Source organism: Melozone crissalis, unplaced genomic scaffold (assembly GCF_028551555.1).
Source record: "Melozone crissalis strain CALT ecotype California unplaced genomic scaffold, PUWL_Pcris_2 ptg000006l_1, whole genome shotgun sequence".
In the NCBI taxonomy this organism is placed as follows: domain Eukaryota; kingdom Metazoa; phylum Chordata; class Aves; order Passeriformes; family Passerellidae; genus Melozone; species Melozone crissalis.
The window spans coordinates 51,529,691-51,544,222 of NW_026535784.1; the positions used below are offsets into that span (position 1 = coordinate 51,529,691).

General features: G+C 38.1%; 1 protein-coding gene across 7 annotated transcripts in view; it reads right to left on the reverse strand.

The window, feature by feature from the left end:
* The window catches only part of ANAPC10 (anaphase promoting complex subunit 10), a 143,649-nt gene that overhangs the window by 101,205 nt on the left and 27,912 nt on the right, over positions 1-14,532 (reverse strand). For 4 of the 7 annotated variants that reach the window (XM_054296063.1, XM_054296062.1, XM_054296064.1 and 1 more), the window contains exon 5: positions 9,364-10,132. The exons of 2 other annotated variants lie outside the window; for them this stretch is intronic. In XM_054296063.1, the coding sequence (XP_054152038.1) occupies positions 9,902-10,132 (231 nt within the window). In that variant the 3' untranslated portion in view covers positions 9,364-9,901. Of the gene's footprint in view, positions 1-9,363; positions 10,133-14,532 lie in introns of those variants that run through there. One more of the 7 variants, XM_054296066.1, reaches the window with a different exon arrangement.

Sequence of the window (14,532 nt, forward strand, 5' to 3'; positions counted from 1 at the left end):
CCAGATTTAAGCCACACAGCTTAAATACAGCTTTAAGAACAATATACTTTTATTTATTTTGAACTTCTGCTGACATAACCTGATATCCTCTCATTTATGTACTGAAAAGACACAGGGAGGGGGAATCAAATCAATCTCTACTCACTCCACAGCATTCATGATTTTAATCAGTTCATTTGACAGTGCTCAGTTTTTAGCAGGCTGCTTTTGAACAGGTGTGTGAAACAAGGAATTACATTCAGAGAATGGATTTGTCTTGAGTAGCAGCACTCCTTTCTACCCCAATTCACCCACCCTGATGGTAATAGGAGCTACCATGAATTCTGTGGGCAAAGACTTTGTATGCCTTAATTATCTACCAGGATGAACAGACTGGCTTGGGTTGGTTTTTCCTTTGGCTTAGGTTGTTTTTTCCTTTGGCTGCTCTTATTTTGGGTTGAGTGCCTCAGGACCACCAGAGTACAAAAAGGCTCCATATGACCCAAATTGTCTTTGTCAAGTACTTTCTTGCCCTCAGCAGAGCTTTTGCGTTTAGGAGGTGGAGATTAGAAACTCCTGGTAGCCCAGATGTGCCCTGGTATTTGAAGGCCAGTACTTTGAGACAGTAAAGATGTTTGAAAGGTCTATCTAGCAAAGAGAAGCTTGCATGACAGAAAATACTGGCTTTTGAACACTTTTTAATAGACTGGGCATGTTACAGCCTCACACCAGGAATCAGTGTGCCCAAAGAGCCCAAAAAAAGGCCTGCAGTAATGAAAGTGTGCCTGGGTTGAAACGCAGTGCAAATCTAAGGGGAAGGGGGAGAGAAAGAAGCAAAGTTTAATAATGCCAGAGCTTGAAAAACAAGAGTGTGAATGAGCCTGGCTCACAGGAGCAGTTCAGGAGAACTGGGCAGGAGGAGTTACTCTGCTCCTTTTATTACCATACAGACTGCAGGCTGGGGAAGATTCACAGCAGGGGCCTGCAGACAGTGCTAGGTTAAACCCTCTCAGAGCTCACCCTGGGACACTGCTACTCCACAACAAATTCCCCCTGCAAGCTATGAAAAAGGATAAAAGAACAGAGATATTTGCAGTACAAATACCCTTGGCAGGCTAGACCTATACCGAAAGATACTTCAACTAGACTGGGGAAGCAAATAAATTATGTTAAAAACTCTGAATCTATAAACTCCAAATAAAAATAGCTATTCTAATATACTGAAGCTTAGCTAGTTTCTGTAGAGAATTAATTTTATACCAAGTGGGAAGGTCTACACAAAGTGACAAAGCACACTGCCCAGAAGATGCCATTTGGTAAAATGTGAAACATTACCCAGGGTTCACTCCCTCACAAATCTCTTCCGAGTTTCTCAAAACTTAGCCAAATTGCAACTCTGTTAGCTGAAATTTCCCATACCAGCTGTCTGCCTCAGGCTGAATTTATTTTTGAAAACTCCAGCCAAAACTATTCAGCCATTTCAGAGAAATGCTCTCACAATCTTTTATTTGGAAACTTTTAGCACTCAAATGCTTTAGAGATTCTGAAATTAGATGGGAACAGAGAGAGAGTAGGAGATGTACATAGAACCATTTATGAAAGTCTGCTCAATTTTGGCCAAGCCTAAAAATGCAAACCCCACAGAACAATCCTGAACATGATCTGGTGTGAAGCTGCAGGGCAAAGTCAACCTTTTGCTGTAATAGCTGCTTTCAGGTACTGTATCCTTGGGCTGGGTTGAGTATTATAACCAAAACCAGAAAAGTTTCTCCCCCGTGCTCTCAGTAATCTCATCATCTGTGACTTCAGCAGGATGGGAAGAGAGCTAACAGGCAGAATATGCATTATGCAATGTGGGGAGGAAGCATGTGGTATTAGTTGGGACTAGCTGGGAAAGAAAGGAAAATTTGCAGGATTAGTGGAGGGAAAATGGAAAATTAGGGGATTCGGGGGGAATATTGAGAAAATGAGTAGTGGGTGAGAAAATGTATGACTAAATGGGATACAAAATGCTGCCACAGTGACTGGGAAAGGGACAGAGAGTTCAGGGGAAGGAAAATGGGGGTGAGGGGAAAACTAAAAAAGCACTCTGACTTGGAGATGAGACTGGGGCCAGCTTGAAGACTGGGTAGGAGGCAAGCACTGCAAATGAGCAAAGCAGGGTCCAGACACAATGATTTCTAGAGGAAAAAAAATAAGGGCCATCAGAAACCGGAGAAATCAACTAATTGAATGCAAACTTTTGTCCCCAATAAGTGAATGACATTGTTTTTAATGGAAAGATTTTTTTTTCAGGTTATCTCTTGAGCTGAATAGAATGAATGATGCAAGCAAGCCTCTGCCCTCAGTGACATCTGAGAATGCCAGGTACTTTCACTAATACTTTAGAAAATCTGAACCAGAGGTCTCAGAGTAAATCCTCCAAGAAACAGACAATGAGTGATCACCTATGAAAATATTCAAGTGACTTTGTTAGAGTCATTGTGTGGGAAAATAAAGATGGAGTCCAACTTTCCAAACAGCAATCCGTCTTAATCAAAAAACCACGTCCTCCCTTTCTGCAAGACTTCACCTCATTCACTCCATACTTTTCAAATTTCCAGAAGTAATAGACTCCTTCCTCTAGGTTATTTTGATTCACTGCTAAAATAGGGTGGGGAAAAAGAACACATAATCATATAAAAAAGGCAGCATAACTTATGGGAACAGGAGGATTGTACAAACTATTAACATAGATAAACCTGTCATTGCAAACTTCCTAAGACATGTATATCAATCTTTTTCCATTTAGTATGCAAGAACTGACTCCCTCCTGGCTTGCACTGTTCCACTGGTTCAATGAAGTTGCCTTTGCTTTATGTTAACAAGAGAACACAGTTATTAACTCTTCTATCTGGAAGAAATGGAAACTACAGTATCTGGAAGAAAGCAGTCTAAATAGCCATTTATATACTGAAAAAGTATTTGAGAGATTCAGGGATGACACAAACGCTTTTTTGGTAAATATAATAGACATATAATTTCCTGGTTTTTCAGGTATATCCAGATGAACTTATCTCCTTTTAGAAGTAAAACTACTTGATAAAAAAAACCTTCATAAAATATGAAAATGAAGGAAAGAAACAAAAAAACCCCACCACACACAGGGAAGAATTAAAAGCAAATTGTTACTGCAGGCAGAAAAATTAGGTTAAGGAAGAATTAAAAAAAAAAAAAAAAAAAAAAAACAAAAGACCAGAAAACTAAAAGAAACAATACTTTTTTATTACCTACCTCACTGCTTTATTGTAAGGCCTTAAAAAACTACACTGAATAATCAGAGGATAGAAATACAGTAGGATTGGGAATGTGGGATACAGCAACATCTGAGCACAGGTACTCCCACTGAGATTTACATCTCTACCTACAAGGAAGGTTTAGAATAACTTGGGACTTAGCTGAGAAGAGACAAGAACATAGACTGGTTTTCCTATAAATTAATGACAAAAAATCAAACAGAATGAAGATATACATAACTTGTACTGAGAGATGAGCTATCTCTGCTAGAAGATTAACAATAGCCTGGAAGCTTTCAGTAAGATTTCAGTTTAAACCTTTACCTCACTAGCATTCCCACTGGTTTTCCAAAGGAAAAATGCACCTCAAAAAAGTGCTGTAATTGTCCCTCTCAACTGCCAAATAATGGGAAATAGTAGAAGATGGAACAGATAAAGAAGAATAACATCTGAAATACTTAAGACTAGTCTCAACTAAAAGTAGAATAAGCTTTAATACTGAGTACAAGAGGTCACAAGATCCTGGCCTATATTAAAAATCACACTGATAAAGATAAAAACACTGTAAAAAACCAAAAATCACACCAAAGAAAACATGAGGATTCAATTAAATACAATTGAAATATTAGATTGTATGAGTTTATTTGTTCCTAATAGAAATTCTCTTCAGAGATGTGTGCCCCAGATTAAAGATTCTACTCTGAAGTGCCAGAATGAACACACACATATATTTTATACCAATTTCAATGGCAACAGGAGAGCAAACTGTAGTTGTGAAGACAAACAGGTAAAACCTTGGCAAGAGATCAGTAAGCTCACCTTTTACTTGAAATTTCTAATCAGTTTAAGCAAAGAGAGAAATACAACTTTAAAGGAAATGGACAAACACAGAGAACAAGGAAATTCCTGTTCTGAGGTGTTTTCTAATTAAACTGCCCAGACATTACTTTGTCATAAATTATTTGCTTGTCATGGCAGTATTTTTGTAGGGTGAATGAGACTTGTTTATAGAAGCTTTCCTCTCTGCTGCTTCACACTACAGATTATATACCAGGACAAAATATGGTAAATACTGAAATGAAACAGCCATTGGGAATTTTGTTTAGATCATTCTGCAAGCTAGACATTGTCACCTACACAATATCAGTCATATACTCAAGAATATTAAATATTCCAAAAGTGAAGTGTTACAGAGCAACACTGATGCTTTCCTCTTTTACGAAGATTTTTTTACCTTCTAATTGTAAAAGATTTCCATAAATTACATGTTCATACTACGTTGCATGTGGATGGAATTTACTCCTAATTTTGTATATTGAAAGAAGCATCTGAGAAAGAAACTTCCAAAACTGTTCCAGGTTTGCCTCTTTTTATCTGTATAACTGGGGAGTCACTGATCCCACTTAATTTCCTTAAATTAGAGTATTAAATATTGGCTAAACTGTTCCCCTACAGTTATTTATAATTATTATTATAATCATATAGTTATTTATAATTAACAGCAGTAATTCACTTCATTGGGATCAGAGTTCAGGTATTTAATGTTTCCAACAATCCCAAACTTACTTTCTCACTTCATATATAATTACATCTGGATTATATCTTCTAGCTGCATCAAGTATTAGCATAATTTTCATTACCTGGGCTTTGGGGTTGGGGCTTTTTTTTTTCCATTCTTCCATTAAACTAAACCATGCTAATACTGTTGACTGCTGCAAGAGAGGTTTATTCTTTGGTGCAAATGGAGAAACTGTCACAGGCAATTGTTAGGCTGACGTAAAACAGCTCGTTGAAATGTCAGCCTGGAGTTACAGCAAGTATGGCACGTGAAGGATGACTTTCAATTTGCTTCCATGAACAATGTTTAATGATGCTTTATGCAGCTTTATAAAAGCACCTTAACACCTTTCTGATCTAAACCAGAACACTTAAGTATTCCAAACCAACAGCAGACCACCCAATACCTTTGCCTGGAAGCCTCAGCAATCCCATCTTTAGAGGGACATACTCTTAATATTATGAACATTTTAATTGCATTTTGATTTTTATCTCATGCTCCAGCAAAAAACTATTGCATTTAATTAAATAAGTAATGTGGTAGTTAAATATTAAATAAACACCTATTTTTGTGTATACATACAAAGGAATGCAAAGCATTCTTGTAATCAATGCATCAATGTTAATTAACCATTAACACAGAATGACAAAACTTAGGAATAAGAGCACAAAGGTTACCAGGAATTAAACAAGTCAGGCTCTGAAAGCACAGCACTGCACTGCTTGTTAAAACCATGGGCTCTTCAGAGCCCAAACCTCCACTTCCCCTATGCAGGCAAGCACATGCTGAGGTCAGTCTGGGTGATCCAGTGATCCCAAAGAATTCAGATAGATTCTCCTAATGCTGCAGAGCTTACTAGTAAATTCCATAAAAATATCCACTAAAAATCATCTCCATAATTCATTTACACAGCAAAACACAGTAATACTATGATGAGCATTTATGCTTTCATTTAGGCCTGGCAGAGCAATGAACTCTTCTTTTGTGTATTACTAAGCAGACCCATCCTGAAAACACAGTTTATAGAAAAACCCACTCACCCTTTTAGAAGCAAAGACACATATTTATGGTCAACAAATGGCTGAAGTGTTTGGAGCTTCCTGAGAAGTTTACTAGAGCAGCTTCTGACTCTCCTCCTTTCTTTACAGGATGTTGTACAATTCAGCTCTAATTACAAGGTCCAGTCTTATCACCCTGACTCACATCAGCTGACATGAATTGCCTGAGCACCTGTTTCACTTGCAGTTTTTGAGTCCAGGCAATTACAATTACTGCTGCCTACTGCTGTGTGAAAGGTGGGGGTTTTTCAAGCAATGACCTAATGCTTGGAGCTCTGGCTTGCCCTATGAGGTGAGGCAACAATTTGCCTTCCCAGTACATGGTAGCTCTCCATGGTCCTTCAGTCTCTTCCATCACTTCATCCATTATGCCCAAATTCATGAGGTTTTGCTAATCAGAACTGGCAATCTCAGTATCTGCCTCTCTTTAACTTATAAACAGATTTCAAACCTAAATAATGTTTAATCTTAAACTATTTTAACACAGGTGAAGAAAAACAAGTACCAACAGTAAGACTCACTTCAGGGAGGTAAGAACAAGCACCAAGGCTCAGCTGAAGAGTTTCAGCGGTGCATCTGTAGTCAGAGTGCTGGCAAAAGGACTACAGACTAAACCAGAACAGCAAAACCCAAAATACAGTTTAAACTTTTAAATAGAATCACATACAGAAATTGCATTACTGAAAAATTTGTCTTGGAAGCAGGATCATTATCTGAAAATCAGCTTCACAGTGAAAGGAGAAGATAGATAGTGATGATATGGCTTCAACATCCAGCTCTGCCAGAGATTCCCTATGTGAATTTAAACAAAACAGAAATGTTTTGCTGTTCTCCATTTTAGAAACCAGGAGCAGCAAATACCTCTTTCCTCCCTCTCCTGCCATCTGCCTTTTTTATTTACACAGTGGTGCTAAGAAGACACACAGACACCACTTAGTCAAAACACAGGTACAGTCCTTCATTTCAGCAGGAGTTCAAGATCCTGGTGACTCAGTCACCTCCCTCTCTTAGCATCTCCAAAGGAAATAAGCTAAAGTTGAATTAAAAGGAAAGTTTTTACACTTACACTGGGAACCAAATTTCTTTTCTGTGAGGCAGAAAGGCCTAGTGACCTTCCAAGAAAAGGTTTTAAAACCCCTAAATTACTACTATTTGAAGTCATGAGTCAGATCACTGCCAAGTCATGATTTTTCAGGACAAATACATCTTCCATTTCATCTGTCATTTATTCCAGTATTACTTGCACTACTCGATATTCATCAGGTGCTTCTTATACAAGAGAAAAGAAGAAAGTGATAAGATTCCAGGCAAGTGCATGTCTGAAAACAGTGAGCAAGGAAAAGAGGCAGCAGCTAAACACAATGTATGTGTAAGTAACTTCCTGAATGACTTGGCAGCCCAGTTTGTTTATCCCAATTCAAATACTAAGTACCATATTCATACACAAAGGCAGCAACTTGCTGTATTTTCAGACACACTGATCTAGGATCTCATCACTTAAAAATCAGCAGCCTTATGTGACCAAGTGCCAAAAGTGTTAAAAGCCAAATGTACTTCCACAGATGTTACACACCAGTGCAATGCAATGTATCTACAATTGCTACAAAGCAACACAGAAAAGATTTCGTATGGATTCAGAATGGCCACTGCACTTGTTTCCAAGTGAGTACAGATTCCTTCTCCAACAGTAAAGCTTGACATAACCCAGCTTACCATGGGTATCATGGATTCTTAAAACCACTTGAACACAATCTGTCATTTCAGAAGAGCAAGATAAGTAGTCAAGCTATATTTCAGCTTATTCAACGACACTGCCAGAAATAACAATTCCAAATTTTTGACACAAATGTTGGCCACTATCCTACATGAGCATCCATGTCTTGAAAAAAAGTCAATAAAAGCTAGAATACCTCTCTAAAGATCCAAAAATTATGCCTACTGATGGAAGGACAGCAATAAGAAGAACAAGGCTGTGCTGATTGGCTTGTTCCTAGCTTACTGGATAATGTTTGGCACAGAGCAGTATTAGTCCACATATAACATTTGCAGAGTGACATGTATGAAAAGATAAATGTTACTGACCAAAGCATAAAATTACCAGAGAATTATCTGTGGTAGAATCCTTAATTAGGAAACAGTGGCTTGACAAGGCAAAGCTAGGATGGATAACTGCCATCCTAACTTCTGGGAGAAAACCAGGGAAATTCCATGCAAAACAATCCATAACTTAGCAAAAGTAACTAGATAAATCCAGGAGAGGTATATTGTTGGTTTTTTAAGCAGAAGACTATGAAGTGGACATCAAAAGTACATAATTTGCTTTAATTAAGTGAATAGGAATGCACAGCTCTCTGACATAAGAAAATCCATAGAAGTGACAGACTTGATGAAAGGCACAAGTTCAGCCAGCTTCTGCTGAACAGGAATTCTGCACTTGATCCATCCTCTAAAGGGAAAGGTAAAGTTCCATTAAGGTCCTTCTGAAATGACTGAATCCACGTTTAAATAGAACCCCAAACTAGTCATGCACTTCGCTACAAGGTTCTCTATCAAGAAATGCCCTGTTTAATGACCCTCCTAACTACTGTGGAATTCTGCCATAAATAAAACTTTTCAATAAACAACAACTTCATCACGTATATAAAACAAATTTCAATAGTTAAATCTTCCTCCTTCTTCAACAACCTTCCCATTTTGCCCTATTTCACCTCCTTTCTCCTCTGCAGGATGATGCACCATTGTTTGATGAGTCTCCACTATTATTAGCCTTTCCTTGCTCACAAATAAGAAGAGTGACAAAAGTTTTCCTTGGCTAAGATTAGTCTAGATTGGCCATCAACTTTCCTGGTGCTATGAGGAAGAATGGGTTTGATCAGTACCAAACACTTTAAAGGAAACCTTTGTACTTCAACAATGCCTCTTTCTACATCTACCCACTTTTTTAAAAGTTTAAATTACTAATGATTAGATTATGAGACATTAGTAGAGCTGCTAAATATTCCTAGTCACAGCAAGCAGACAGAGCACACATTTTCCTTGCAATGCCCTTTATTTAAAACACACATTAAAAGAATTCTGTGCTCTGAACATGAGATTACTTGTGTTATACTCGAGTTCCCAGTACTTTAGAAGGTGCATTGAACCACCAGATTCATTCCTACATAGCTGTAGGATGCCAGAGCATGCCTAAATCACCTATTTTCAACAGCTATCATGTTCTAGATGACCTACACTCAATGGATCTATATTAATGCATGTACTAAGTTGAATAATTTGGAAAGGTTTGGTTTTCTCCATGTCATTGCCATCTTCACTGCATTATCAGTCACTAGAACAGGCTCCCCAGGAAAATGGTTATGACACCATGCCTGTTACAGTTCAGGGAGCATCTGGACAACATTTAGTCATATGGATTAGTTTGAGGTAGTCCTGCAAGAAGCAGCAAATTGGACTCTATGATCTTTCCACGTCCCTTCCAACTGGAGATATTCTATTATTTATTTTGTAGTTACAAGAAGGCTAAATCCATGCACACAGCCACTGAGCAGAAACAACCCTCTGGAGAAAAGGGTACAACAAATTAGCATAAGCAATAATGGGAAAATACTACTGGTAATGTCTTTAGATCATGGCTGTTCAAGAAGAGGAGCAACTTTTTAAAGAGCCATTTTTAGGTAAAGAAATGAACTATTTCCATGCATGATCATTAGGGGAAGAAATCCTCCCCCAAAATATCTGTATTATATCAAATAAATTATTGATTCCCACCCAGTCAAACACATTCTTTTAAGAGTGCCTGGATTGTTTTTTCTCTCTCAGAGAGTACAAGAGCACTCAGACTCCTAGAAAAAGAAACAAAATTACAGACTACAGCATACTGTAACACAAGATTATCTTTATTTCAAAATTGTACAAAGTATAAACAAAAAGATATAATTACACTGAAGTAAACCCTGCTCTTTAAATATCTGAATACTTCAGCAATGATATGGTCATGAAAAAATACCTTTATTGTTCCTCATGAGGAAATTTTATCTGATGGAACGATACATCATGAAATCAATTGTGGTACATCTGGGGAATTTCCCAATGGAGCTCTCCTCCACAGGGGTGTACACTTTGATTTGCCTCATGTGAGTGTCTCTCCCATTCTGGTGGTTTGCCAGAACAGCAATCTGGATCATAAAGGTGCGAATGGGCTTCTTGTGGGTGTCTGTCAGAGGAACATGGATCCAGCCACTGGGTTCCACTAATTCCAGCTGCTGCCAAAAACAAGACAGAAGAGCAAAACATTCAGAAACAGTTCACATGCTTCATACAAATCACCACATATTAAACCCATTTAATAAAGTAATCTTGTTAATCACATTTTAGTTAATTTTCAAAATAATTTGAAATAACAGAGTTGAATACTCATAGCGGATTTACTGCTCATGTAAATGTATACAAATTAATTTGGTTGTCTGCAGTTGTGTTTGCTTTTGCTTTTCAGAATCTGCTCCTCATTTTGTGTCCTAATCCTAAAATAAAAATCAATATAAAAGAATACAGACTTCAGTATAAATTTAAGAAAGTAAAAGTGTAGCATTTGGACCTTCTTACTGAAGAACAATGCTCAAACATGACAAAGTATGCATTTTAAATTGTTTTATCTAGGCACTCTGAAGTACAATTGAGTGACTTATGTAGGAAACTAAATGAACACAAAGTTCTGGATTTTCAGAAATTCCTTAGATTATTAGGGGGACTGGGGAAGAGGAAAAGGAAGGTGACAGAGGAAAAAATAGAGAATACCTCAAACTTCATCTAATGTATCATGACCAATTAACAATTGCTGCACAGCCATTAAATCACATTCTAATCACATTTAACTTGCCTTTTATACAACATACCCAGCGTGACATGATGATTTTATCTTTGTCCATTTTAATCCTACACAAACCAATGTCAAGGCAAGCAAAGAACAGCATTTTTTTAACTCTAAACCACATCACTGACACAACAGATTGCTGAAACAAACTGGATGCTATGCAGAGCATGGCAACAGCTTTTGTTTAAAACTAGCTGCCCAACTTCAAAGCACAGCTCAAAACACACATGGAAGAGCACACAAGTAAATAAAAGTCCTGGGGGGGAAAGAAAACAAAACACAAAACAATTGTCCACCAGCAAGTGGATTCACACAGCTAAGCAAATAAGAGTGCTGTTCTTAGCAGCTGAGTTCCCCTAAGGAAGATGTATGTGCTTTGAGCTGCTCAAAATTCCCATCTTTCTCCCAAAAATACTGCATGGCACATGCTGGCACATGCCTTGTTTATGCTGAAGCTTTCACAAGACCCATCTGAGAGCTACTGGTTCAGAGCAGACACCTTGAGAAAACAACCCAAGAAACAAGTAAAAAAGTTTGATGACTACTTCAGTTTAAAGTAGCAGACAAAAAAAATCTTCTACACCTCCACCTTAAAAAAAAGAACAAGGAAAAAAACCCAACAAATAACCGCAATCCAAAACTCTCCACTGCTGCAGACTCTCCAACAAATTATTTCCAAGGCATTAAATTCACTAAACCTTAGCAGCAAATCATTTCACTCTGGGAGCTAGACATTTCCACAAACACAGTCACTTATTTGCTGTAGCACTGTCCCTTTCAAAAAACTTAATTTTTTTCCATAGGAAACTTCAGGTCATGGCTGACTTTACAAGGGGATAAAAAAAAAAAAAGATGTCTTGCTGAAGCAGCTTTACAAAGGAGAAATTTATCATGGTGAGGTGGCAGTAAACAGCTTAAACAAGGATGCTTTCCATCTTCATAGAAAACAGAGGAGGAGGATCTTCCTAACACTTTATTCAACTACTACTAAGGTCAAGTGACTGTGATTTTGAAGAGAATTACAAGGCTACTGCTAATTAAACGTGCATTTTAATATTATCCTCAGCGTTTCCAAATTTTGACTGCTAATTCAAAGTAGAAAATTTGAGTTCAAGAGCTAAGATACTGAGATTTTTATCCTTAGGTCAGTATGAAACAGATTAGTTAACACTAACTTTAAAAAAAAAGGTAGGAAAGCTAAAAGTATGGCATATTTCCCAATGCTTTGTTTCATCCCTGATCAAAGGAGGTGGTTCTATGTTCTATTCACAGCATGTTATTTTCCAGTCCTGCTACAAAGGCAACCAGTTTGTCCCCAAGTCTTTCTACAGGGGTGGGACAAGTCATTCCTTCACCTGTAAAACCGACAACTGAGGCGTTAGGCTAATCAGACTAAAAGGTTCCCTGGCTCCAGGTGTCAAACTTCACATACTCTGAGCTGGTTTTTACTGTTGTGAGTGGAATACAAGATTTTACAGGAGGTTTAGCTCCCACTGAGCTCACTTGCAGTTCTGCATTTGTGCAAATGGATACAAGTTCTCAAGCCCGCCCCAACACAGAGTCTGAGCAGCCACCTAGGAGCAGCCACTTGAGTGCCTCTTGTAGAAACACCAAGACTGAGCACAGACAGCACACAATTCATCGAGCACCACTGATCTGTCTTAGCCACAAAGACTTTTTTTTATTTCCCCAAATCTCAGCTTCCCTCACTCCACATTTCTCAACTTCTCTAACAGATGAATACACAACCTTTACTTGTACAAATCCTGGACTCATCCTCAGAACAGGCCCCTTTCCTCATTCCAGTCAAACAGTTGCCTCCTGGACAAAACACACAACACTTGTGATGAAGTTGAAGGCCAGAGTGTAATAAATGCAAATGTCAGACTGCAATGTTTGAAAAAAGTAAGCTCTTGATTTCTGCCCTCTAACATTGCTGTACTGACATTTGAGACTAACCTTTTTTTTTTAAATTGATGCTCACATAGCTCATTAAAACTCTGATACCCACTCAACTACTGAGGTTCAAATGCAACAAAACCAAACTGAACACTCAGTAGAAAAGGAAGTATTGTTCTGCCAGTATGATACACACATTTTCTGTGACCAAAGGAATGGTATAAACCAGACACACACACTCTCCCAAATTCTTCTCCTCCACATCTGTCATGCTCTTTCAGATGAGTGAAACATTTTGTGTTTCCAGAGGGCCCAGGTCCGTCACCAGGGAGAAGGAGCGGGACATGGGAAGAGGCAGGGGTGATACAAGACACAATGCTGCCCACTCCTAGCTCCATGTCAGCACCCAGACCCAGCCACCACAACTCAGAGCAGAAGTGGGATGAAATATGTGCCTCTATTCTGCCTGGAGCATTCCCAGTGTGAACAGAATCTAAAGGAAGCTTACTGTGAAGTTTTAAGAAATTCCTATTAAGCCCATGCAAATGGCAATCTTTCAAAGCCTTGTAAACTGGTCTGGAAATTTGGGTGGATTTTTACAGGGAGGCAAAGGCACATCCTCAACACAAAGGCTGAACTATTGCCAAATTTCAAATCCTTGCTTTAGAGCTTGGGGGCACTGGAGCATCAAAGAAGGACACCAGAATATTCTCACACAAGCAAAACAGCATACTTTTCACTAGCCTTGTTCTTGGAACAGAACTGCCTTGGCTGAAACTTTCCAAAAAATTCAACCCAAAGCAGATATCTCGCAAGGAAAAATCTGTCTGAACTGAACTTTGGCAAAAGTCAAAGTAACCAAGAGTTAAGCCTTAAAAGGGAAAAGGTCACACAACCTTAAGTACAGGTGGCATTGGCAGCTCCACTCAAAATAAAATATTATACTTGAAATCCATTGCAGTTGACTTTGCTCAAAGTCAAGCTTGTCCTTTAAAAGCACAGACCACTGTATGTACATACAGACACACACACACAGATATATTTATATTTCATCTCAACTCTATAGCATCAGTCCACTACAAGCAAATACCAGATTAGGTTGCCTCCTGTATTTTTAATCTTATGCAGATCATTAAGACTCAATCATAGCGAAAAACTGTCTTCCAAGAATTTTTTTTAAATCAGCTTTATTACTAATCATCTGAGCAAAATTAAAAATTCAAAATTTCTTTCTGTTGTGTTTTTCTAGAAAAGTCTTTTTTTAAAAAAAAAAAAAAAGAAAATGTAGGAATGGATCAGTGCAAGCTAAGTATTGGTAACTCAGGACAGTTCCTGCAGCTCTAGACTAATCTTGCTGTACAATATACTAAAAGCCCAGGGTTTGTGGCTTTTTCATATTTGCTTCTAACACTATAAATTTTGTGACAATTGGAAAACAAGAAGACCATGAAAGTCAAAATAAAAGAACAAAGGGATAAAAATTGAAATGGAAAAATCACTCACTTGTCCTTGCTGCTGTTATATTCTAGCTCTTCTCCTGCTTTCTCTCCGCTGCTTTCTTATTTTTCCTGTCCTCTGCATGCTACAGCTTCACCTTGGGATATATATTCCCAACTCCAGGAATCCACATTATTTGGAAAGCCAAAGGAAAATTAATGTTCCCATTGGAATTCTCCTCTCCAGCCGCTTTAACAGCCCTTTTTCTTCATTTTATTGTACAGTCCAGAGGTTCTACAGAATTCCATACATATTTGGCAAGGCTACTATTGCAACTAATGGGTGCCCTACCATAGAAGATGCAAACCACACAACAAAATAAAAATTAAAAAAAGAAAATAAGACCAAGGCGACTTGAGGATACTCTTCAGAGAGATGACTGAACACAAGACCAGA